The sequence below is a fragment of the Phyllopteryx taeniolatus genome, chromosome 13 (assembly GCF_024500385.1).
Source record: "Phyllopteryx taeniolatus isolate TA_2022b chromosome 13, UOR_Ptae_1.2, whole genome shotgun sequence".
In the NCBI taxonomy this organism is placed as follows: domain Eukaryota; kingdom Metazoa; phylum Chordata; class Actinopteri; order Syngnathiformes; family Syngnathidae; genus Phyllopteryx; species Phyllopteryx taeniolatus.
The window spans coordinates 26,557,862-26,582,234 of NC_084514.1; the positions used below are offsets into that span (position 1 = coordinate 26,557,862).

At 43.7% G+C, this 24,373-nt stretch overlaps 1 protein-coding gene across 1 annotated transcript in view; it reads left to right on the forward strand.

The window, feature by feature from the left end:
• Positions 1-24,373, forward strand: part of setd3 (SET domain containing 3, actin histidine methyltransferase) — a 119,323-nt gene that overhangs the window by 76,021 nt on the left and 18,929 nt on the right. Inside the window, 2 exon segments of the mRNA XM_061794983.1 lie at positions 4,448-4,522; positions 17,160-17,326. Of these exon segments, the coding sequence (XP_061650967.1) occupies positions 4,448-4,522; positions 17,160-17,326 (242 nt within the window).

A 24,373-nucleotide genomic window follows, 5' to 3' on the forward strand; every position in this document is an offset into this window, starting at 1 on the left:
TTCAGTTCACAATTTAAACAAACCCACAAAAAGTGAAAAATAATATAAATAAACTATCCTTCCATCCATTTTTCAATATCGCTTACCCTATTCAGGGTCACGGGGTGCTGGAGCCTATACCAGCTGAACTTGGGCAAAAGACAGACTACACCCTGGACTGGTCGCCTCAATCATAGGGCACATATGGTGATGGACAAAACCACACACCGTCCCAGTAGGCCGAGTGGGAACTAAAACTGAACTGCACCAAAGGCGAATGTGCCACTACACCATCAGTGACTCTCAATAAACTATCCATTAGAAAATAAAACAAGTGAGAATATCATAGAGTATAAAGATTCTCTATATGATTATAAAGCTGTATTGTGTTCCATTATGTCAAGCTACAGTAGTTTATATAGTATTTATATAGTTGGACTTTTATTTAAACAGCTAATTGCCTGTTCACTCCTTATATTATCACTATCAAGCCCTGACATTTGGAAATTATAGTAGTCTAGCATATTATGATTTATACTTCATTTATCGCTATTATTTTTGGTTTTTCTTAGTTTTTATTCTTAATGCACTAGTGTTACTTAATCCTACCTGCTATACTACAACGCCAATTCCACTGAAGTTGGGTTGTTGTGTTAAACATAAATAAAAACAGAATACAATGATTTGCAAATCATGTTCAACCTATATTTAATTGAATACACTATAAAGACAAGATATTTAATGTTCAAACTGATAAACATTATTGTTTTTAGCATATAATCATTAACTTAGAATTTTATGGCTGCAACACATTCCAAAAAAGCTGGGACAGGTGGCAAAAAGACTGAGAAAGTTCAGGAATGCTCATCAAACACCTGTTTGGAACATCCCACAAGTGAACAGGCTAATTGGGAACAGGTGGGTGCCATGATTGGGTATAAAAGAAGCTTCCCTAAATTGCTCAGTCATTCACAAGTAAAGATGGGGCAAGGTTCACCTCTTTGTGAACAAGTGTGTGAGAAAATAGTCTAACAGTTTAAGGACAATGTTCCGCAACGTACAATTGCAAGGAATTTAGGGATTTCATCATCTACGGTCCATATCATCATCAAAAGGTTCAGAGAATCTGGAGAAATCACTGCATGTAAGCGGCAAGGCCGAAAACCAACATTGAATGCCCGTGACCTTCGATCCCTCAGGCGGCACTGCATCAAAAACCGACATCAATGTGTAAAGGATATCACCACATGGGCTCAGGAGCACTTCAGAAAACCAATGTCAGTAAATACAGTTCGACGCTAAATCCGTAAGTGCAACTTGAAACTCTACTATGCAAAGCAAAAGCAATTTTTTAAACAACGCCCAGAAACGCCGCCGGCTTCTCGAATTAGAATTTTATGGCTGCAACATGTTCCAAAAAAGATGTGACAGGTGGCAAAAAAGACTGAGAAAGTTGAGGAATGATCATCAAACACCGGTTTGGAATATCCCAGAAACGCCGCCGGCTTCTCTGGGCCGGAGCTCATCTAAGATGGACTGATGCCAAGTGGAAAGGTGTTCTGTGGTCCGACGAGTCCACATTTCAAATTGTTTTCGGAAATTGTGGACGTCATGTCCTCCGGGCCAAAGGGGAAAAGAACCACCCGGACTGTTATGGACGCAAAGTTAAAAAGCCAGCATCTGTGATGGTATGGGGCTGTGTTAGTGCCAATGGCATGGGTAACTTACTGTGAAGGCACCATTAATGCTGAAAGGTAGATACAGGTTTTGGAGAAACCTATGCTGCCATCCAAGCAATGTCTTTTTCATGGACGCCCCTGCTTATTTCAGCAAGACAATGCCAGACCACATTCTGCACATTACAACAGCGTGGCTTCGTAGTAAAAGAGTGCGGGTACTAGACTGGCCTGCCTGCAGTCCAGACCTGTCTCCCATTGAAAATGTCTGCCGCATTATGAAGCGGAAAATACGACAACGGAGACCCCGGACTGTTGAACAGCTGAAGCTGTACATCAATCAAGAATGGGAAAGTATTCCACCTACAAAGCTTCAACAATTAGTGTCCTCAGTTCCCAAACGTTTATTGAATGTTGTTAAAAGTAAAGGTGATGTAACACAGTGGTAAACATGACCCTGTCCCAGCTTTTTTGGAATGTGTTGCAGCCATAAAATTCTAAGATGATCATTATTTGCTAAAAACAGTAAAGTTTATCAGTTTGAACATTAAATATCTTGTCTTTGTAGTGTATTCAATTAAATATAGGTTTAACATGATTTGCAAATGGCGGCACGGTGGACGACTGGTTAGAGCGTCAGCCTCACAGTTCTGAGGACCGAGGTTCAATCCCCGGCCTCGCTTGTGTGGAGTTTGCATGTTCTCCCCGTGCCTGCGTGGTTTTCTCCGGGGACTCCGGTTTCCTCCCACATCCCAAAAACATGCATGAATTGGAGACTCTAAATTGCCCGTAAGTGTGAATGTGAGTGGAATGGTTTGTTTGTATGTGCCCTGTGATTGGCTGGCAACCAGTTCAGGGTGTTACCCCGCCTCCTGCCCGATGATAGCTGGGATAGGCTCCAGCACGCCCGCGACCCTAGTAAGGAGAAGCGGCTCAGAAAATGGATGGATGGATGGATGATTTGCAAATCATTGTATTCTGTTTTTATTAATATTTAACACAACAGTACTCTTACTTGAGTACAATGTTTGGCTACTCTACCCACCTCTGGAGCGGACATCCTCTATTGCTACTCTTACGTTTAAGCAACATTTTTGCTCATCAGATCAGCCAGTGTCATTTGTTGCACCGGTCTTTTGTATTTTCGCGTTGAGGTGTTGTGGGTCGTGGCCCTGGTTGTGGTCTCAGCGGGAGCACACGTAACATCGACGACAAGAGCTGGTCCACTAGTGCATCTTGTATTAATTAGGAAACGTGGCTGCAATTATCTTATTAGTTTATGGATGTTAATGTTAACTGTATTAAGCGACGGCACGATGTTAGGGATTATGTCACAACCCCCCCCCCCCCCCCCCCCCCCCCCGCCCCCCTTCCCACACACACACAGCAGTTAAACCTAGCATAGCTAGCTAGCCCATAATGCCTGCCCAACTATGCTGACGGTCCTCGCGGTCTTTTGGGAAAGGTTATTTAAAAAAAAATAAAAATCAGTACTCACCAGGGAGGGAAATTACAGCTATCTTTCTCCATAGCAGCGCCGCCACAAATTGTCGAATGTCGATTAAAGAAAGCAAGCTGAGAGCGCAAGGAACTAGTGTCTGAGCGTTGCAATGGGCGGTCCCAATTCAAATTTCAAATTTGTTTTGAGTTCATGTATGTCAAAGTGAAACTATTACTTCAGCTTAACAAAAAGTACATGTATAAGTTGTTAATGAAATTTATTTTAGAAAATTAAACAAAAAATAAATATGTTGCATGAAAGAAGGGCTTGAATCATTTTTAGCAGTGCAGATGAGGAAGCCCTGTGTAGTAGGGCCCTAAATTTGGACAGAGCAGAATCCACCATCAGCCAAACAGACTGCCCACTCCAGTGGTGGTCCAGTCGAGCAGGGACTAACCCACATCTGTCTGTCCTGGTCCGCAAGTATCTGATTAGGCCTGCCGCTTCTGTTCAATGTGAGAGGCTGTTCTCACTTGCAGGTCACATAGTTACAAAAAAATACAGCTGCTTTGGTAATGTGAAGAGGCTAGTTCAGGGGTGTCAAACTCATTTTTTTTACTGGCCAGATTGTCATTGCGGTTTCCCTCAGCAAGCCATTAGGACTCTGAAAACATAAAAACGTTTAATCTCCTCTATCATGACCGAAAGAACAAGATCCCGGATACAAGCGGCCGAAATGAGTTTGCTCCGCAGGGTGTCCGGGCTCTCCCTTAGAGATAGGGTGAGAAGGTCGGTCATCCGGGAGGATCTCAGAGTCGAGCCGCTGCTCCTCCACATCGAGAGGAGCCAAATGAGGTGGCTGGGGCACCTCCCTGGTGAGGTGTTCCGGGCACATCCCACCGGGAGGAGACCCCGGGCACGACCCAGGACACGCTGGAGAGACTATGTACTTCGGCTGGCCTGGGAACGCCTCGGGATCCCCCCGGAAGAGATGGATGAAGTGGCTGGGGAGAGGGAAGTCTGGGCGTCCTTGCTATAGCTACTGCCCCCGCGACCCGACCTCGGATAAGCGGTAGAAGATGGATGGATGGATATTTCAAAATAACAATACAAATTCTAAATGTTTTTTTTTTTTTTTCAAATACTGTATTTGAATACAATTATTTAAGTGTAGAAATTAAATATAAAGGATTCAAATTCAGTTCCTGCTGGCACATATTTCAGCCCATGTAACTGTTCCAATACTATTGAAACTGTTTGTTTATTTGTTTCCATGAAATGCAACAATGTCTCCAAAACGACACAAAACACAAGCAGTCTTGAATGTCTTGATGTTTCTAATTATTTGCAGATCACTACTGGGTACAACTTGGAGGATGACCGTTGTGAGTGTGTGGCACTCCGAAATTACAAGGAGAATGAGCAGGTACAGAGGAAGTATAATTAAGTTACGTTTTCATTAAGGCACTGTTGAATGTCATGTTCTGTTCTCTGCATATACTCTTCAGTAAACAATATAAAAACTACGCTTTTGCTACAATGTTTAATGGACTGAAGTAAGATGAAATTGAGGTGGGACTCTCGCCACCTCACGATCAAATTCGAGGTCTTCTATTTTCAATTGTCAATGCATCTCAATGCTTATTTTTTTCTCATATGACTACTTACTACTGTAGTTACCATATTTGTAACTAACCATATTTCCATGATTTCTGGATCATTAATTTATTTCCATGATCTTTTGTTAAAACAAAATAAAATATGTATGAATTAGAATGTACCATTCCCAACAAATATTTTAACATTGCAAACAACCAATAACTGTGTATATTGTAATTATCAGGAAAGTAGTGATGAATATTTGCAATAAGATATATCAGTCTTATCTTTAACTACGGATCACACACTCACAGACAGACCACGTTCGAAATAAAGTGTTTATTAAAGCTGTTTTTTTCATTAAATAATGCGGTTGACTTATGCCTCTTGCCTAAAGTATTTATACAGTAAATAAGTTATTCAGTCAAATGCTTATGGTGGTGCAATGTGGTTCCCATACTTAGTTATGCAGGTGTATTGCAAAATGTTTTGCGGCTCCCATGCAGTCCAAAGACACAATAGTGGCTGTGTAGTTGCCACCCTTCTCAGTAGAAATCACAAAAACATCCGTAGCGGCAGCTAACCAGCTCTTGCATGTTGCGACTTGACCATTGTGTGCTTGCAACATGTACGTTCACACGTGGACAAAATTGATGGCAGTCGTGCTGTCCGATATGAACAAATATATCCCAATATAGGTCATTTTATCTCCCGATATAGTATTTTTCCTTCATAATTACATAATATTATTGGCAATTTTCTCTGTTTTCTGCATTTATTTATGAAACACTTTATGTAGAAAACAATAAAATGGTTAATTTTAAGCTCAATATAAATACACTAAAACACTGGATATTTTCCATTGGGAAAATACCATTTAAAATACCTGGTATTGTAACCAGTTTTCAAGGAATGTGTACACTGTTGTTGTGTACATTGTAATGTAGTGTAATATACGTTGTTCGTATGCTGTTTAATCCTTGCTCTTTAGCAGTAAATGAGTGTTTGTGGGTGATTTAAACATACTACCGCAAAGTAGTAGCGTTGCTGCAGTTAAATTAACCTCCATTGTTCATACAATTTTAGTGTAGTGTCCAAGGTGTAGGTCATCTAATGTCACAAAAAAATCAACTCATACTCTTTTGCACAGAATCAGTTTATTGAACTCAATTTACTAATGAACACCTGAACACAACAGTTGATGGCTCGGTTCGCTTAAAAGTGCCGGCTATTTCAGCTCCCAAACGGCTCATCGGATTTTGTTGTTGCTTAAATTTTTGTCAGCAAAAATTTAAAATAATGTACAAAATAAATTATTCATGTTAAAAATAAATAAATAAATAAATCCATTGCAATTAATTATTTATTTACTCACGATAAAACTACCAAAAAATTATTAGGAACAAAAAAATAAATGATTTACAATTGAACATTTAACGATTTTTAACTTTGAATTTTGTTCTTGTTGTAGTGGTGTAATGCATGATGGTGTAGCCACTGCAGCATCTTCAGCAACACCTCCAGTAGAAACACTAGCATCTTCGTTTTTGCAAGTTTCAATTGCCCGTTATTTTTCTTCCCATTGCACTGATGGCTGGACAGTCCTTAATTCCTGTGTAAATTAGTTATGAAGCCTGCCCTGTAGATTATTATTTTTTTGCATGCTCTCCACTCTGCCTTTGAATCAGCCATCCATCCATCCATTTTCTGAGCCGCTTCTCCTCACTAGGGTCGCGGGAGTGCTGGAGCCTATCCCAGCTATCATCGGGCAGGAGGCGGGGTACACCCTGAACTGGTTGCCAGCCAATCGCAGGGCACATAGAAACAAACAACCATTCGCACTCACATTCACACCTATGGGCAATTTAGAGTCTTCAATTAACCTGCATGCATGTTTTTGGCATGTGGGAGGAAACCGGAGTGCCCGGAGAAAACCCACGCAGGCACGGGGAGAACATGAAAACGCCACACAGGCGAGGCCGGCGATTGAACCCCTGTCCTCAGAACTGTAAGGCAGACGCTCTAACCAGTCGTCCACCGTTCCGTCTTTGAATCATCAACAAAATCAAAAGGTGTTCATATTTGTCTTCCTCCTGCTGTCGCTCGTTTTGTTTTTTGTTTTTTTGCTCTCCAGCGTTTGTGTTGTCTATCCTTGTCTCATTCTCCCTGACTCTGTGTGCTGTGTATACAGTAATTGCCACCAAGTGCAATGACAAATCACGAGCGTGCAGCATGCCCCTCACGCCACGAACCGTGTGTACTGCTCACTGTGCTGCGTGTAATAGCCGCCCCTCCACCTCTACCCAGTGCAACTGCCAAATCACGTGTGTTAATGTAATAGAACGTAAGCCTGGATTGATGCTACATTTCCTCATCAAACCTCCTCCAACTGCGTGTCACAGGACTACTGTGCAATAATCAAACCTGCAGCCATAGGTTAGCTCGGCTACTAATACTAGTTTAACTTATTTCACGAGGGGAGTGGAAGTAAGAAAAACTCCTCAAGTAAAGGAATGTAAAAGCTGAATTAATCGCAATCACAGCTGATAGATGAACCGTGGCGCTGGTTAAAACAGAAGTACTGGAAGCGGCTGTGGTAGTGAAAAATCAGAGTGGAAAATCAGCAAGTAAAATGCACTCATTCTTCGTTTGTTCGTGGCCACGGACTATGTAAAAAACATTGCTAATAGTAGGCTGTGGAAGTGGCTGGACGTGATATGCTGTGTGCACACTGGTAACCAGAGAGCACTGGGCGTCCAGTGTGGCAACTTTTTTTTTTTTTTTTACTTTTTTTTTTAATTTAATTTTTGGTGTACAGCGCAGATTGAAAGTCTCAGACTTTTTCTTTTTACAATCCATCTGTATAATTAATTGAACTCAATAAATAGTCAAGTTTTTGCCATCATCTCATTTGATCATAATCTCAAAGCAAATTTTTATCAGTCCAGATTGCATGAAGTTCATCACTGTTGCTACTCTCCCCAGGAAATGTACAGAAATTTCTGGCACATGCTAGTAAAACTTTAAACAAGAAACTAAATTTAAGTTGCTTGGAAGAGCCGACAAAGCTGTGTGTGAAGCAAAAAGGAACAACACACCGCCATCAAATCCTCATCCCAACTGTATGGTGGACGAGGTATTAAGGTTTGGCACTGCTTTGCGGGAGAACTTCAGATCATCTGCCTGCCAATTGAAGCTTCACAGGTAGAGGGGTGATATTATGGACTGTAGATGATGAAATCCCCAAATCCCTTGCAATTGTACGTTAAGGAACTGTTCGACTCTTTTCTCATGCACTTGCTCACAAAGAGGTGCATCTCGCCCCATCTTGGCTTGTGAATGACTGAGCAATTCAAGGGAAGCTCCTTTTCTAGCCAATCATGGCACCCACCTGTTCCCAATTAGCCTGTTCACCTGTGGGATGTTCCAAACAGGTGTTTGATAAGCATTCCTCAACTTTCTCAGTCTTTTTTGCCACCTGTCCCAGCTTTTTTGGAATGTGTTGCAGCCATAAAATTCTAAGTTAATGATTATTTGCTAGAAACAATAGTTGGTCAGTTTGAACATTAAATATCTTGTCTTTGTAGTGTATTCAATTAAATATAGGTTGAACATGATTTGCAAATCATTGTATTCTGTTTTTATTTATGTTTAACACAAGGTCCCAACTTAATTGAAATTGGGGTTGTAACATGCTTTTCTGCCACTCCAGACTTGCAGGACCATAGTTCCTCTCTGGGTACTCTGTCATAGGCTTTCTGTAGATCTACAAAGACACAATATCTCCTTTTGACCTTCGCTGTACTTCTCCATCATCACCCTCAAGGTAAATAATGCATCTGTGGTACTCTTTCTTGGCATGAAACCAAACTGCTGCTTGTAAATACTCACATCTGTCCTGAGTCTAGCCTCCACTATTTCCCATAACTTCATTGTGTGGCTCATCAACTTTATTCCTCTATAGTTCCCACAGCTCTGCACATCACCCTTGTTCTTAAAAACCACCACACTTTTCTTCAATTCCTCAGGCATCTTCTCACCCGCTAGAATTCTGTTGAACAAGCTGGTCAAAAACTCCACAGCATCCTCTCCTCAATGCTTCCATACCTCCACAAATATGTCATCAGGACCAACTGCCTTTCCATTTTTCATCCTCCTTAGTGCCTTTCTAACGTCCCCCTGAATAATCATTGCTACTTCCTGGTCCACCACACTTGCCTCTTCTCTTCTTCCTTCTTTCATTTTCCTCATTCATCAACTCCTCAAAATATTCTTTCGATCTATCAAATCATTGTATTCTGTTTTTATTTAACACAACGTCCTAACTTCATTGGAATTGGGGTTGTACATCGTCTGCACAAGATGTAATCCACCTGCGTGCTTCTACCTCCGCTCTTGTAGGTCACCCTACCTCCTGCCTCTTCTGGAAGAAAGTGTTCACGACAGCCATTTCCATCCTTTTTGCAAAGTGTACCACCATCTGTCTCTCCAAGTTTCTTTCCTGGATGCCGAACTTAGCCATCACTTCTTCATCACCCGTTTCCTTCACCAACATGTACAGTATAATCTGCAGAAATCACGACTCTCTTTCTGTCTGGGATGTTCAGAACTACTTTGTTGAGCTCCTTCCAGAAATTCTCTTTCACCTCCTAGGTCACATCCTACCTGTGAGGCATAGTCACTTATCACATTAAACATAACACCCTCAATTTCAAGTTTCCGCCTCATCACTCGATCTGATACTCTTTTCACCGCTAACTCTTCCGTTAAAATAACCCCTACTCCGTTACTCTTCCCATCTACACCATGGTAAAATAATTTGAATCCTGCCCCTAAACTTCTCGCCTTACTGCCTTTCCACCTGCTCTCTTGGACACATATATCGGCCTTTCTCCGAATCATCAGAGCTTTTCCTGTCATAGTCCCAACATTCAAAGTCCCCAAATTCAGTTCTAGGTTTTGTGCTTTCCTCTTCTCTTTCTGCCTAAGAACCCGCTTTTCACCTCTCCTTCATCTTTGACCCACAGTAGTTGAATTTCCACCGGCGCCCTGTCGGTTAACGGCGCTGATGGCGGACTTTGTTAACCTGGGCCATGGCCGATCAGCTATGGAATTCTTTGGGTGGGACCTCATATTTGTTTGGCAAAGTTTCAAGCCGAATGTCCTTCCTGACGCAATCCTCTGCATTTATCCTGGCTTGAGACCAGCCGTCAGTTTGCACTGGCTTGTGCCTCCCGTAAGGCTGCATTGTACTACAATATTTACATTGTTCAATAAAAACTTGGAAACATAATTGTTTGCTTGGAATCTGTTCAATAAAACAAATTATATATTGTTCATAGATGAAGTTTAGATCACAGTTTATGACCAATTTATGCCGAAATCTAGGGAATAGGGGTTATGCGCAACCAAATTCCGAATCCGGCAAAACAGGTTGAAGCACTTCCTTCCGGCTCAGGTAAATGGTAGAGCCCTGTAGCAGGAGACCGGAACAAAGCATCCATAGTAACGTTTGTCTATTTAAACAAGATGTCTTCAAGAGATGACAATATGTGATGTTTAGGATTTCTTGCGTCTTTCCATGACCACGCTTTTAACTCAAAACAACCCCCCCCCCCAAGATGATGAATTAAGAAAAATGGAACTCCATATTATTACATTTTATAAAAAACATACAGTGGAACCTCGATTAAACTGACGGATAGGGATGAGTGGTCATCCGTTACAGATGATTGTCCGTGATATTTGAGTGCTTTTTTTTTTGTTTTGTTTTTTTGTTTTTTTTGTGGGCGTATGCACCCATAGTGCCGCAAAGTACAAAATTGTGCTTTTTTTTTTTCATTGCCTAAAAACGCCCTTTACACTAGAAAGGTATTGTAAATAAATATAAAAAAGCTTAGAAAAGTTAAAAATTTTATCCAAACTTACCACACTGGTGTGCTCGGCGGAGATAATCAGTTGTTGTCATTTTGGCAGGTCGCTTTCAAGAGCCGCAAGGAATTAGTGCGCTTCCTATTTCCCAGTCAGTTAAGATTAAATGACATAGACGAATAGCTTGACAAAGAAACTGTTACTTTACCAAAAAATAGCATGTTACAGACTCCAGTATGGCTCCAGTGACATCTCTTAAGGTAAAACACATCTCTTAAAGTAAAAAAACGCCACGCTTTCTTCACGCAGAGCCAAATTTAACATGGCCACCACGTAGGCACAGGCACATCTGTTGGCTGGATCTAGTCATGTTGTGTATCTGTGACCCAAAAATACGTGTTCCAGTCTCTGCCTATATTGTAACAGTAAACAACAACTGCCAATTCTGGAACTAACACAATTCATCAACGGCGTAAACTATTTTTGGACACATGTATTGTCCAGATGGTCCATTACTTCTGATATCTGTTAAATATGGGGCCGTTAAATCGAGGTTCCACCGTACAGTAATGACATAGTTCAATAAAATTGAAAAGAATTTAAAAAAAATTGTTACATTGTACTGTATATTGAGTAAAGACAAATTATGGACTCAGGTTTCCCTTGCCCGGATGTGGGTCACCGGGGCCCCCCTCTGGAGCCAGCCCTGGAGGTGGGGCTCGAAGGAGAGTGCCTGGTGGCCGGGCCTGCACCCATGGGGCCCGGCCGGGCACAGCCCGAAAGGGTAACGTGGGTCCCCCTTCCCATGGGCTCACCATCTGTGGGAGGGGCCATAAGGGTCGGATGCAGTGCGAGCTGGGAGGTGGCCGAAGGCGGGGACCTTGGCGATCCAATCCCCGGCTACAGAAGCTGGCTCTCGGGGGACGTGGAATGTCACCTCTCTGGCAGGGAAGGAGCCCGAGCTGGTGTGTGAGGTCGAGAAGTTCCGACGAGATATAGTCGGACTCGCCTCCACACACAGCTTGGGCTCTGGTACCAGTCCTCTCAAGAGGGGTTGGACTCTCTTCCACTGTGGAGTTGCCCACGGTGAGAGGCGCCGAGCAGGTGTGGGTATACTTATTGCTCCCCGGCTCGGCGCCTGTATGTTGCGGTTAACCCCGGTGGATGAGAGGGTAGCCTCCCTCCACCTCCAGGTGGGGGGACGCGTCCTGACTGTTGTTTGTGCCTATGCACCAAACAGCAGTTCAGAGTACCCACCCTTTTTGGAGTGCTTGGAGGGGGTGCTGGAGAGCGCTCCCGCTGCGGACTCCATCGTTCTGCTGGGGGACTTCAATGCTCACGTGGGCAATGACAGTGAGACCTGGAAGGGCGTGATTGGGAGGAACAGCCCCCCCGATCAGAACCCGAGTGGTGTTCTGTTATTGGACTTATGCACTCATCATGGATTGTCCATAACGAACACCATATTCAAGCATAAGGGTGTCCACACGTGCACTTGGCACCACTTGGCACCCTAGGTCGCAGTTTGATGATCGACTTAGTGGTCGTGTCATCGGACTTGCGGCTGCATGTCTTGGGCACTCGGGTAAAGAGAGGGGCGGAGGTGTCAACTGATCACCACCTGGTGGTGAGTTGGCTCCGATGGTGGGGGAAGATGCCGGTCTGACTTGGCAGGCCCAAACGTATTGTGAGGGTCTGCTGGGAACGTCTGGCGGAATCCCCTGTCAGAAGGAGTTTCAACTCCCACCTCCGACAGAACTTTGCTCATGTTCCGGGGGAGGCGGGAGACATCGAGTCCGAGTGGACCATGTTCCGCGCCTCCATTGCTGAGGCGGCCGACCGGAGCTGTGGCCGTAAGGTGGTTGTCGTGGCGGCAATCTCAGAACCCGTTGGTGGATACCAATGGTGAGGGATGCCGTCAAGCTGAAGAAGGAGTCCTATCGGGCCTTTTGGCCTGTGGGACTCCTGAGGCAGCTGATGGGTACCGGCTCGCCAAGCGGAATGCAGCGTTGGTGGTCGCTGAAGCAAAAACTCGGGCATGGGAGGAGTTCGGTGAGGCCATGGAGAAAGACTTCCGGACGGCTTTGAGAAAATTCTCATCCACCATCCGGCGTCTCAGGAGGGGAAAGCAGTGCACCATCAACACTGTGTATAGTGGGGATGGGGCGCTGCTGACCTCGACTCGGGACATTGTGAGCCGGTGGAGAGAATACTTCAAAGACCTCCTCAATTCCACCGACACGCCTTCCCATGAGGGAGCAGAGTCTGGGTTCACTGAGGCGGGCTCTCCTATCTCTGGGGTTGAAGTCACCGAGGTGGTTAAAAAGCTCCTCGGTGGCAAGGCCCAGGGGTGGACAGTGCCTCTGGATTGGCAGACTGGGGTGGTGGTCCCCCTTTTTAAGAAGGGGGACCAGAGGGTGTGTTCCAACTACAGGGGGATCACACTCCTCAGCCTCCCTGGTAAGGTCTATTCAGGGGTGCTGGAGAGGAGGGTCCGTCGGGAAGTTGAATCTCAGATTCAGGAGGAGCAATGTGGTTTTCGTCCTGGCTGTGGAACAGTGGACCAGCTCTACACCCTTAGCAGGGTCCTCGAGGGTGCATGGGAGTTCGCCCAACCATTCTCCATGTGTTTTGTGGACTTGGAGAAGGCGTTCGACCGTGTTCGGGAGTATGGGGTACCGAACACCCTGATACGGGCTGTTCGGTCCCTGTACGACCGGAGTCAGAGTTTGGTCCGCATATCCGGCAGTAAATGGGACTCGTTTCCGGTGAGGATTTGACTCCGCCAAGGCTGCCCTTTGTCACCGATTCTGTTCATAACTTTTATGGACAGAATTTCAAGGCGCAGCCGAGGTGTAGAGGGGATCCGGTTTAGTGGCCTCAGTATTGCATCTCTGCTTTTTGCAGATGATGTGGTTTTGTTGGCTTCATCAAGCCATGACCTCCAACTCTCACTGGAGCAGTTCGCAGCCGAGTGTGAAGCGGCTGGGATGAGAATCAGCACCTCAAAATCTGAGACCATGGTCCTCAGTCGGAAAAGGGTTGCGTGCCCTCTCCAGGTCGGGCATGAGATCCTGCCCCAAGTGGAGGAGTTGAAGTATCTTGGGGTCTTGTTCACGAGTGAGGGAAAAATGGAACAGGAGATCGACAGGCGGGAGATCAACAAGCGTCTGCAGTGATGCGGACTTTGTATCGATCTGTTGTGGTACAGAAGGAGCTAAGCCGAAAGGCGAAGCTCTCGATTTACCGGTCGATCTACGTTCCTACCCTCACCTATGGTCACGAGCTGTGGGTCGTGACTGAAAGAACAAGATCCGAAACGAGTTTCCTCCACATGGTGTCCGGGCTCTCCCTTAGAGTTAGGGTGAGAAGGCGGGAGATTGACAAGCGTCTGCAGTGATGCGGACTTTGTATCGATCTGTTGTGGTACAGAAGGAGCTAAGCCAAAAGGCGAAGCTCTCGATTTACCGGTCGATCTACATTCCTACCCTCATCTATGGTCCAGAGCTGTGGGTCATGACCGAAAGAACAAGATCCCGGATACAAGCGGCCGAAATGAGTTTCCGCCTCAGGGTAATTAGTTTAACGTCCAGGTGATCTCCCTTAGAGATCGGGTGAAAAGCTCGGTCCTCCGGGAGGATCACAGAGTAGAGCTGCTGCTCTTTCACATCGAGAGGAGCCAGATGAGGTGGCTGCGGCATCTGATTCGGATGCCTCCCGGACGCCTCCCTGGTGAGGTGTTCCGGGCACGTCCCACTTGGAGGAGACCCCGGGGACGATCCAGGACACGCTGGAGACTACATCCTTCGGCTGGCCTGGGAACGCCTCGGGATCCCCCCGGAAGAGATGGATGAAGTGGCTGGGGAGAGGGAAGTCTGGCGTCCCTGCTAAAGCTACTGCCCCCGCGACCCGAACTCTGATAAGCGGTAGAAAATGGATGGATGGATGTATATTGAATGCTGCTACGTCTGGTGTGCCCACCTCAGCCACCCGTGGGCAGTATAAGACAAACGTATGGCTATACAGTTCATCATGGCATTATTATGAATCCAACGCATTCTCGGCAGTCCTTGCATCCTTGCAGCAGCCAATCATATTGCTGTGGGGCCTGTCCTGCCTGGAACTAGAGTGGCCTTAATAATGGCTTAACTCCTCTCTGAGCTCATCAGTATGACACTTACTGTATATTAGTCGTTCTTTGCAGAGCATCGAGTATATGACTGTGATTAGTTACATTGTCTACATGTTATTGCTCAACCCTTTGTGTTCAATCCGTTGGTTAGAGGGTTAAATCACTGCAACATAGTTACTAATTCGCATTAGCGAGTGGGGCCTTTCTTTAAGCAATTGTTTGGCTGTTTTAAATACACACCCAATTAACTGGTATAATACTCTGTTTTATGTTTAACTCGACAGTAAATTTGAACTTGGAGTGGCATTAAACAGCGTGAAGTTTCTTTTTGATGATTTTTTTTAACTATTTGCCAAACTGCTGCTTATTGTTGAGTTCACTGACCACACAGCAGCACTCGTTTCTTAAGTCAAGCCAAAAAAATTGGTCGTATGACAGCTCATATCACAAAAAAACTTCAGACTTCGATCATCGTATCTCAAGGCACCACTGTACCATGTTTAGAAAAACCGGTTAAAAATAAATTCCTGTGTTAAACACCGCTCGGGAAATACTTAAGAATCCAACTTTAATAGGGGGTTTAATAGCTTATCTCTCAACTGTACAGTTGTACTGTGTGATATTACGATACATATCGTGCAATAGAAAAAAAAAAGTCTACCGTACGATATAATGCTCTATCGTTTATATAGGGTTAGTTATTTTGATGTGTGAGGGAGATGTTGGGTTAACTCTGTTGCTACATTAAAGTAGCGCCCGAGCTGGTAACACAACTACAGATGCCTTTCTATTATGCCTTCCTTGTGCCTCATTCTCTCGGCAAAATTTATCGAGTTACGCTCAATCCAACTGTTAACCAAATGTTACACGAATGTAAAAATTGGATTAAGCGTGGGGTTATTGGTCATGCCTGGAGAGTGGTGTGTAATTGTAAAGCGTCGTCGAGTATCATGAAAAGCATTATATGTGTAATGCATTATTATTGTTATTTTTATTACATGCTAAAGAAACGACTGTTTTGTTAAGCTGTTCACTTGTGAGCCGAGTTCAATAAACAGAGTTTACTGTACAGTGTGCATGTGCTGCACCAAGAAAATGAAACAATAATGACGAAAGACACCTTACACCTCGGACATTACACTAACATTTTATGAACAATGAATCAAGCTTAATGTAACTACAGCAACACTACCACTTTATTGTACTTCATAAAAACAGTTAATATCTTTACATTTTCTTCTATTGTGTTTTTATGATTATATAATACAATATACTGCTACTTTTAAACTAAAACTAAAAAATTTTTAAGAAATGGTAGTGTTTTTTGGGGAACTTGAACTCAGTCCTTGTGATCGAGGAATGAATTAAACTCGTACCTCAAGGCACCACTGTATAAATAAACACGAGGGTTGTGCATTTCTGGTCTGTGGCCAGTACAGTACACATCTTGATACGCTACCAACAATCCGATACATAAAAAAAATACTTCGGCAGCAACTACCGATGCAGTGCGATACGATTCATGAATGCAGTGCAATTCAGCACAATTTGATCCAACACAATGCGATTTGATTCAATTTGATTTGAAACCCCGATGCCAAGGAATGATGCTATGCAATTTAATAAATGTATTTATTCACCACAAAATAACTTTGAACAAATTTGTTGTATTTTTCAATTTAAAAGTACTTTTGTAAACACCTGGCTCACAATTGACAATGAGGCATAGTGCAATTTGCTTAAAGAAAAATTAGTTACCCTTTCACAACTGCTTACAAATTGAAAAAAAAATAACACATATATTACTTAGCGTAATGTACGGCCAAGATTTCCAGCCATCCAAAGTTAATGCAACTCTTTGGGCATCCGTGATTCTGCAATCTCCTGTTTGACTTTCTCGTGTGGAGCAAGTCCTAGGCTTCAAGAAATAGAGGAGGAATTTGAACCCCTCATTTTCTGTGACACTGTAGTGCTGGATATCTGGGTTTTCTTCGGGTACTCCAGTTTCCTCCCACATCCTAAACACATGCATGGTAAGGTGATTGAAGACTCTAAATTGCCTATAGGTGTGAATGTGAGTGTGAATGTTTGTTTGCTTGTTTCTGTGTCCTGCGATTGGCTGGCGACCAGTTCAGGGTGTACCCCGCCTCTCGTCCAAAGTCAGCTGGGCTAGGCTGCAGCACGCCCGCGACCCTAGTGAGGATAAGCGGTATGGAAAATGGATGGATGGAAGTGGACCTTTTAGCTGGTGGGGCATTAAAAAAAAAAAAGTTAGCACACTTTGCTCACAACTCCAGCAGGCCAAGATGAATACAAACATAAAGCCAGGGCATTGACAGACGCCTCTGCATTCACACCATTCTGCCGTGTCATGTATAATAAGATTCGTTGTGCTTTTGAAGAAAGTGTTTTCTTCGGTTAAGATGAAGTCTGATTATGTGTTCTAATTACATCTGTGTAGATCTACATTTTTTATGGCACAAGATCCAATGCCGACTTTTTCGTCCATAACGGCTTCTTCTTCCAAGACAACATCCACGATCGGGTGAAGATCAAGCTGGGCATCAGTAAAAGTGAGAGGCTCTACGCCATGAAAGCAGAGGTGCTTGCACGTGCTGGTATCCCAGTGTATGTATACCTTTTTTTTTTTTTTTTTTTTTTGCCTCATTTAATTTTTGTCCCGTCTGTGTGTGGCAGCAAAAATAATTCTAATATATACAAGGTAAAAAGTCACCTATATACACATGAATACTGTGAAAAAATATAATTAGAAAAGCAGTAGTAGGAATAAACATATAGGGCCTTTTTCCATGATGCTCATTTAACAGCCTAGGCAGTGGTCATGTAAACGCAACACTTTTGTTTTTGCTCCCATTTTTTGTGAGCTGGACTCAAAGATATACAACTTTTTCTACATACACAAAAGGCCATTTCCCTCAAATATTCACAAATAGGTCTAAATCTGTGTTAGTGAGCATTTCTCCTCACAGGTGTGGCATATCAAGATGCTGATTAGACAGCATGATTATTGCACAGGTGTGGCCACAGCCTATGGCACACCTGTGCAATAATCATGCTGTCTAATCAGCATCTTGATATGCCACACCTGTGAGGTGGGATGGATTATCTCGACAAAGGAGAAATGCTCACTAACACAGATTTAGACAGATTTGTGAACAATATTTGAGGCAAATGGCCCAATTTAATGCAGTGTGTGGGGTTTGGTCTGACCCACTGACTGGCTGATCCTCCACGCCTTCAACCTCAGCCTACAACAATGCTGGCAACACTCACCTTCCAAAGACAACCTCTGGCTATGACGCTGACACAAAGTCTCATTTCTTCAGTGTTGTCCCAAGAAAAGATATAAAATATTTACAGATTTGTATGGATTGTATTTACAGTGGGGGGAAAGAGTATTTGTACAGCCACCAATTGTGCAAGTTGTCTCACTTAAAAAGGCGAGAAAGGTCTATAATTTCCATCATAGGTACACTTCAACTGTGATAGACAGACTGGAAAAAAAAACTATTTGTATATTATTGCAGAAAATAAATATTCAGACAATCAAAAAGTTTAACACAATACTTTGTAACGAAACGTTTGTTTGCAATTACCAAGGTTAAACGTTTGCTGTAGCTCTTGACCAGGTTTGCAGATGCTGTAACGGGTATTTTGGCCCACTTTTCCATAGAGATCTTCTCTCGATCTGTCATGTTCTGGGGCTGTCTCTGGCCAACACAAACTTTCACCTCCCACCACAGATTTTCTATTGGGTTGAGGTCTCCAGACTGGCTAAGCCAATCCAGGACGTTGCAATGCTTCTTACGCAGGCAGGCCTTAGTTGCCCGGCCTGTGTGTTTGGGGTCATTGACATGCTGGAAGACCAAGCCACGCTCCCTCTTCAATGCTCTTACGGGAAGAAGGAGGTTTATGCCCAGAATCTCATGATACACGGTCCTGTTCATCCTCTCCTTAATACGGATCAGTCGTCCTGTCTCCTTTGCAGAAAAGCAGCCCCAAAGCATGATGTTTTCCACTCCCATGCTTCACAGTACATATGGTGTTCTTTTGATACATCATGGGATCATCACTCTTCTTCCTCCAAACACAGTGAGTCGAATTTTGACCAAAACGTTAAATTTTGGTCTCATCTGACCACATCACATTCTCCCAATCATCTTTTGGATCATCCAGATGGTCACTGGCAAACTTTAAACCGGCCTGGATATGTGCTGGCTTAAGCAGGGGGCTTTTCAGGTGCTGCAGGATTTGAATCCATGACGACGTAGTGTTACAAATGGTAATGGTTTGTGACTGTGGTCCCAGCTCTCTTCAGGTCATTGACAAGGTCCCCCATGTAGTATTGGGCTGATCGCTGAGAGATTTTGCATGGAGCCCTAGGTCGAGGGAGATTGTCAGCCAATTTGTAGTGGGTTGGGCATTGAGAATCGAGAACTGATTGGAACCAGGACTAACATTCCGGTTCTCTCAGAATTTTTCAAATTAAAAAGTTTCGGTTCCCAGTATCGATACCTGCAGTCCACCAACCCCGAAGAAGAAAGCGGCAAAAACCACAGAGGAAGAACGCGCACGAAGACATGCTTGTCCCCAACGGCGGCGCTGAACAAAAGTCTTGGGCCTGCGCACCAACGGGGGTCTTTGATGACTGGAAGCCCAGATTTCTTGGGGAACTGTTAATTAGTTTAAGGTCCAGGTGACGTAACCAGGCATCCTTGTGGCCATCTTGCACAGCGGGGCAACTTGGAACAATGCAGTTTATCAAGTTTTTGTTGGTGGGGGGTTGCTATGACAACCGGGCCATAGTCACTACAATAACTATTTTAACAAGGCTATATTAACTTTTAGCTGAAACAATTAATGAATATAAAGTCAATTGGGTTAGTTCTACACACATTGCCTTTTAGTTCATAGGTTTGATATTGATACTGGTTATAAAGAACCCCAAGTCAATCTTTCATTTTAGTCTCGGCTGTTAAGAAAATGGATATTCATTATTTGGATACCCCTTATTTAAACCATGCAAACATTTTTGACCCAGCCCCCTAAAATAATCAGAATCGAGAATCGTTTGGAATTGGAATCGAAATGAGGAATCAGGACCGGAATCGGTCAAATTCCAACGATCTTCTTCTTCTTTTCCTTTCGGCTTGTCCCGTTAGGGGTCGCCACAGCGCGTCATCCTTTTCCATGAGAGCCTATCTCCTGCATCCTCCTCTCGAACACCAACTGCCATCATGTCTTCCCTCACGACATCCATCAACCTTCTCTTTGGACTTCCTCTAGCTCTCTTGCCTGGCAGCTCCATCCTCATCATCCTTCTACCAATATACTCACTCTCTCTCCTCTGGACGTGTCCAAACCATTGAAGTCTGCTCTCTCTAACTTTGTCTCCAAAACATCGAACCTTGGCAGTCCCTCTGATGAGCTCATTTCTAATTTTATCCAACCTGGTCACTCCGAGAGCGAACCTCAACATCTTCATTTCCGCCACCTCCAGCTGTGCTTCCTGTTTTCTCTTCAGTGCCACTGTCTCTAATCCATACATCATTGCTGGCCTCACCACTGTTTTATAAACAGTGCCAACTCTTCTCCCTGTAGCCTCATTCTTCCCCCACTACCCCTCTCATTCATGCACATATATTCTGTTTTACTTCGGCTAATCTTCATTCCTCTTCTTTCCAGTGCATGCCTCCATCTTTCTAACTGTTCCTCCAGCTGCTCCCTGCTTTCACTGCAGATCACAATGTCATCTGCAAACATCATGGTCCACGGGGATTCCAGTCTAACCTCATCTGTCAGCCTATCCATCACCACTGCAAAAAGGAAGGGGCTCAGGGCTGATCGCTGATGCAGTCCCACGTCCACCTTAAATTCTTCTGTCACACCGACAGCACACCTCACCGCTGTTCTGCTGCCCTCGTACATGTCCTGTATTATTCTAACATACTTCTCTGCCACTCCAGACTTCCGCATGCAGTACCACAGTTCCTCTCTGGGTACTCTGTCATAGGCTTTCTCTAGATCTACAAAGACACAATGTAGCTCCTTCTGACCTTCTCTGTACTTTTCCATCAACATCCTCAAGGCAAATAATGCATCTGTTGTACTCTTTCTAGGCATGAAACCATACTGTTGCTCGCAAATACTCACTTCTGTCCTGAGTCTAGCCTCCACTACTCTTTCCCATAACTTCATTGTGTGGCTCATCAACTTTATTCCTCTATAGTTGCCACAGCTCTGCACATCACCTTTGTTCTTAAAAATGGGCACCAGTACACTTTTCCTCCATTCCTCAGGCATCTTCTCACGCACTAGAATTCTATTGAACAAGCTGGTCAAAAACTCCACAGCCACCTCTCCTACATGCTTCCATACCTCCACAGGAATGTCATCAGGACCAACTGCCTTTCCATTTTTCATTCTCTTTAATGCCTTTCTAACTTCCCCCTTACTAATCATTGCCACTTCCTGGTCCACCACACTTGCCTCTTCTACTCTCCCTTCTCTATCATTTTCCTCATTCATCAACTCCTCGAAGTATTCTTTCCATCTACCTAGCACACTGCTGGCACCAGTCAACATATTTCCATCTCTATCCTTAATCACCCTAACCTGCTGCACATCCTTCCCATCTCTATCCCTCTGTCTGGCCAGCCTGTATAGATCCTTTTCTCCTTCTTTAGTGTCCAACCTGCCATACATGTCATCATATGCCTCTTGTTTTGCCTTTGCCACCTCTACCTTTGCCCTGTGTCGCATCTCAATGTATTCCTTTCGCCTCTGCTCGGTCCTCTCAGTGTCCCACTTCTTCTTAGCTAACCGTTTTCCTTGTTTGATTTCCTGTACTGTGAGGTTCCACCACCAAGTCTCCTTCTCTCCTTTCCTGCCAGAAGATACTCCAAGTACTCTCCTGCCTGCTTCTCTGATCACCTTGGCTGCAGTGGTCCAGTCTTCTGGAAGCTCTTCCCGTCCACCGAGAGCCTGTATCACCTCTTCCCGAAAAGCTGCACAACACTCGTCCTGTCTCAGCTTCCACCACATGGTTCTCTTCTCTGCCTTTGTCTTCCTGATTTTCCTCCCCACCACCAGAGTCATCTTACACACCACCATCCTATGCTGTCTAGCCACACTCTCCCCTACCACTACCTTACAGTTGGTAACCTCCTTCAGATTACATCATCTGCACAAGATGTAATCCACCTGTGTGCTTCTACCTCCGCTCTTGTAGGTCACCCTATGTTCGTGCCTCTTCTCGAAAAAAGTGTTCACTACAGCCATTTGCATCCTTGTTGCAAAGTCTACCACCATCTGTCCCTCCAAGTTCCTTTCCTGGATGCCGTACTTACCCATCACTTCTTCATCACCCCTATTACCTTCACCAACATGTCCATTACAATCTGCACCAATTACTACTCTCTCTCTGTCTGGGATGCTCAGAACTACATCATCTAGCTCCTTCCAGAATTTCTCTTTCACCTCTAGGTCACATCCTACCTGTGGGGCATAGCCACTAATCACATTACACATAACACCCTCAATTTCAAATTTCAGCCTCATCACTCGATCTGATACTCTTTTCACCTCCAAGACATTCTTAGCCAACTCTTCTTTTAAAATAACCCCGACTCCATTTCTCTTCCCATCTACACCATGGTAAAATAATTTAAACCCTGCCCCTAAACTTCTAGCCTTACTGCCTTTCCACCTGGTCTCCTGGACACACAATATATCAACCTTTCTCCTAATCATCATGTCAACCAACTCCCGAGATTTTCCTGTCATAGTCCCAACATTCAAAGTCCCCACATTCAGTTCTAGGCTCTGTGTTTTCCTCTTCTCTTTCTGCCAAAGAACCCGCTTTCCACCTCTTCTTCTTCTTTGACTTCGACTTCGACCCAGGTGCATCCAACGATGCACAACATTAATCTTGTATGATGATGATGATGATGAAAATTACAGACCTTTCTCATCTTTTTTGAGTGGGACAACTTCCATAATCGGTGGCTGTCCAAATACTTTTCCCGACTGTGCTTCTATGAGATGCTGTAACTACAATCTTGTTTGATAAACACCTAACAATTCTCCAGTCTTAGATTCTCACAATTATAAATTTGTACCTGCGAAAATGAAGCCACGTTTACACAAGTTGGGTGGGTATTTGAAAACTTCTTTGGATGACAATTTTTTTTAAGCAACTGTTTCCCTATTCACACTATAATTTGGGCCCATACCATGGACGCACACACCAACTTATGCAACAGCATATTACTCTATATATTAGTGTTGAGAATTTTGGTTAGTTGAGTCCTAGGTTTCAACTGGTCACAGTCAATGTACACGCTGTTGCAGAAAAAGACTCCAGCAAGACACACAGTCACATACACACACGTAAAAAGTATTTGCCCCCTTCTCAAATTCTCATGTTTTTGCATCGTTTCCCCACTTTGTTGAGGATCATCAAACAAATGTAAATATCAGACAAATATGACAAATGAACTTAAAATGTTGTTTTTAAATGATGATTTCATTTATTAAGGGGGGAAAAAAACTATTAAATGTTACCTGGCCCTGTGTGAAAAAGTAATGGCCCTCTAAAACTAATTACTGGTTGGGCCATCCTCAGCAGCAACAACTGAGATGAAGCGTTTTATATATCTGGCAGTAAGTCTTTCACATCTCTGTGGATATATTTTGGCCCACTCTTCCTTGCAGAATTGTTTGTATTCAGCAAAAATTGAAGGTTTTAGAGCATGAACAGCCTTTTTAAGGTCATGCCACTGCATTTCAATCGGATTTAAGTCTGGAGTTTGACTAGGCCAGTCCAAAGCCTTCATTCTGTTTTTTTAAGCCATTCAGAAGTTGACTTGCTTGTTTTGCAGAACCCAAGTGCGCTTCAACTTGAGGTTACAAACTAATGGCTGAACATTATATTTCAGGATTTTCTGTTAAAGAGTAGAATTCATGGTTCCATCAATTACAGCAAGTTGTCCAGGTCCTGAAGGTGAAAAGCAGTCCAAGAGTATCACACTACCGCCACCATTTGTGACTGTTGGTAAGGTTTTCTTTTTCTGAAATGCTATGCTACATTTACACCAAGTGCAAGGAGACACACGCCTTCCAAAAAGCTCAACTTTTATCTCGTCAGCCCATATAATACTCTCCCAAAAGTCTTGTGACTCATTGTGATGTTTTTTTGCAAAAGTAAGATGAGCCTTTATGTTCTTTTCGCCTTCGAATGCTGACATGGATGCCATTTTTGCCCAGTCTCTTCCTTATTGTTGTGTCATGAACACTGACTTTAACTGAGGCAAGAGAAGCCTGCAGTTCTTGACAATTTGTCCTGAGTTCCTTTGTGGCATTCTGGATGAGTCATCGCTGTTCTCTTGGGGTAATCTTTGTAGGCCGGCCACTCCTCGGAAAGTTCACCACTGCTCCATGTTTTCTCCATGTAAGGATAATGTCTCTCCCTATGGTCCGCTGGAATCATAAAGCTTTAGAAATGGCTTTTGTAACCCTTTTCAGACTGATTGATGTCAATTACTTTATTTTTCGACTGTTCTGGATTTTCTTCGGATCATGTCATTTTGTTGCAGCTTTTTTAGATGTTTTGTCCGACTTGATTTTGTCAGGACAGATTCTGTTTCAGTGATT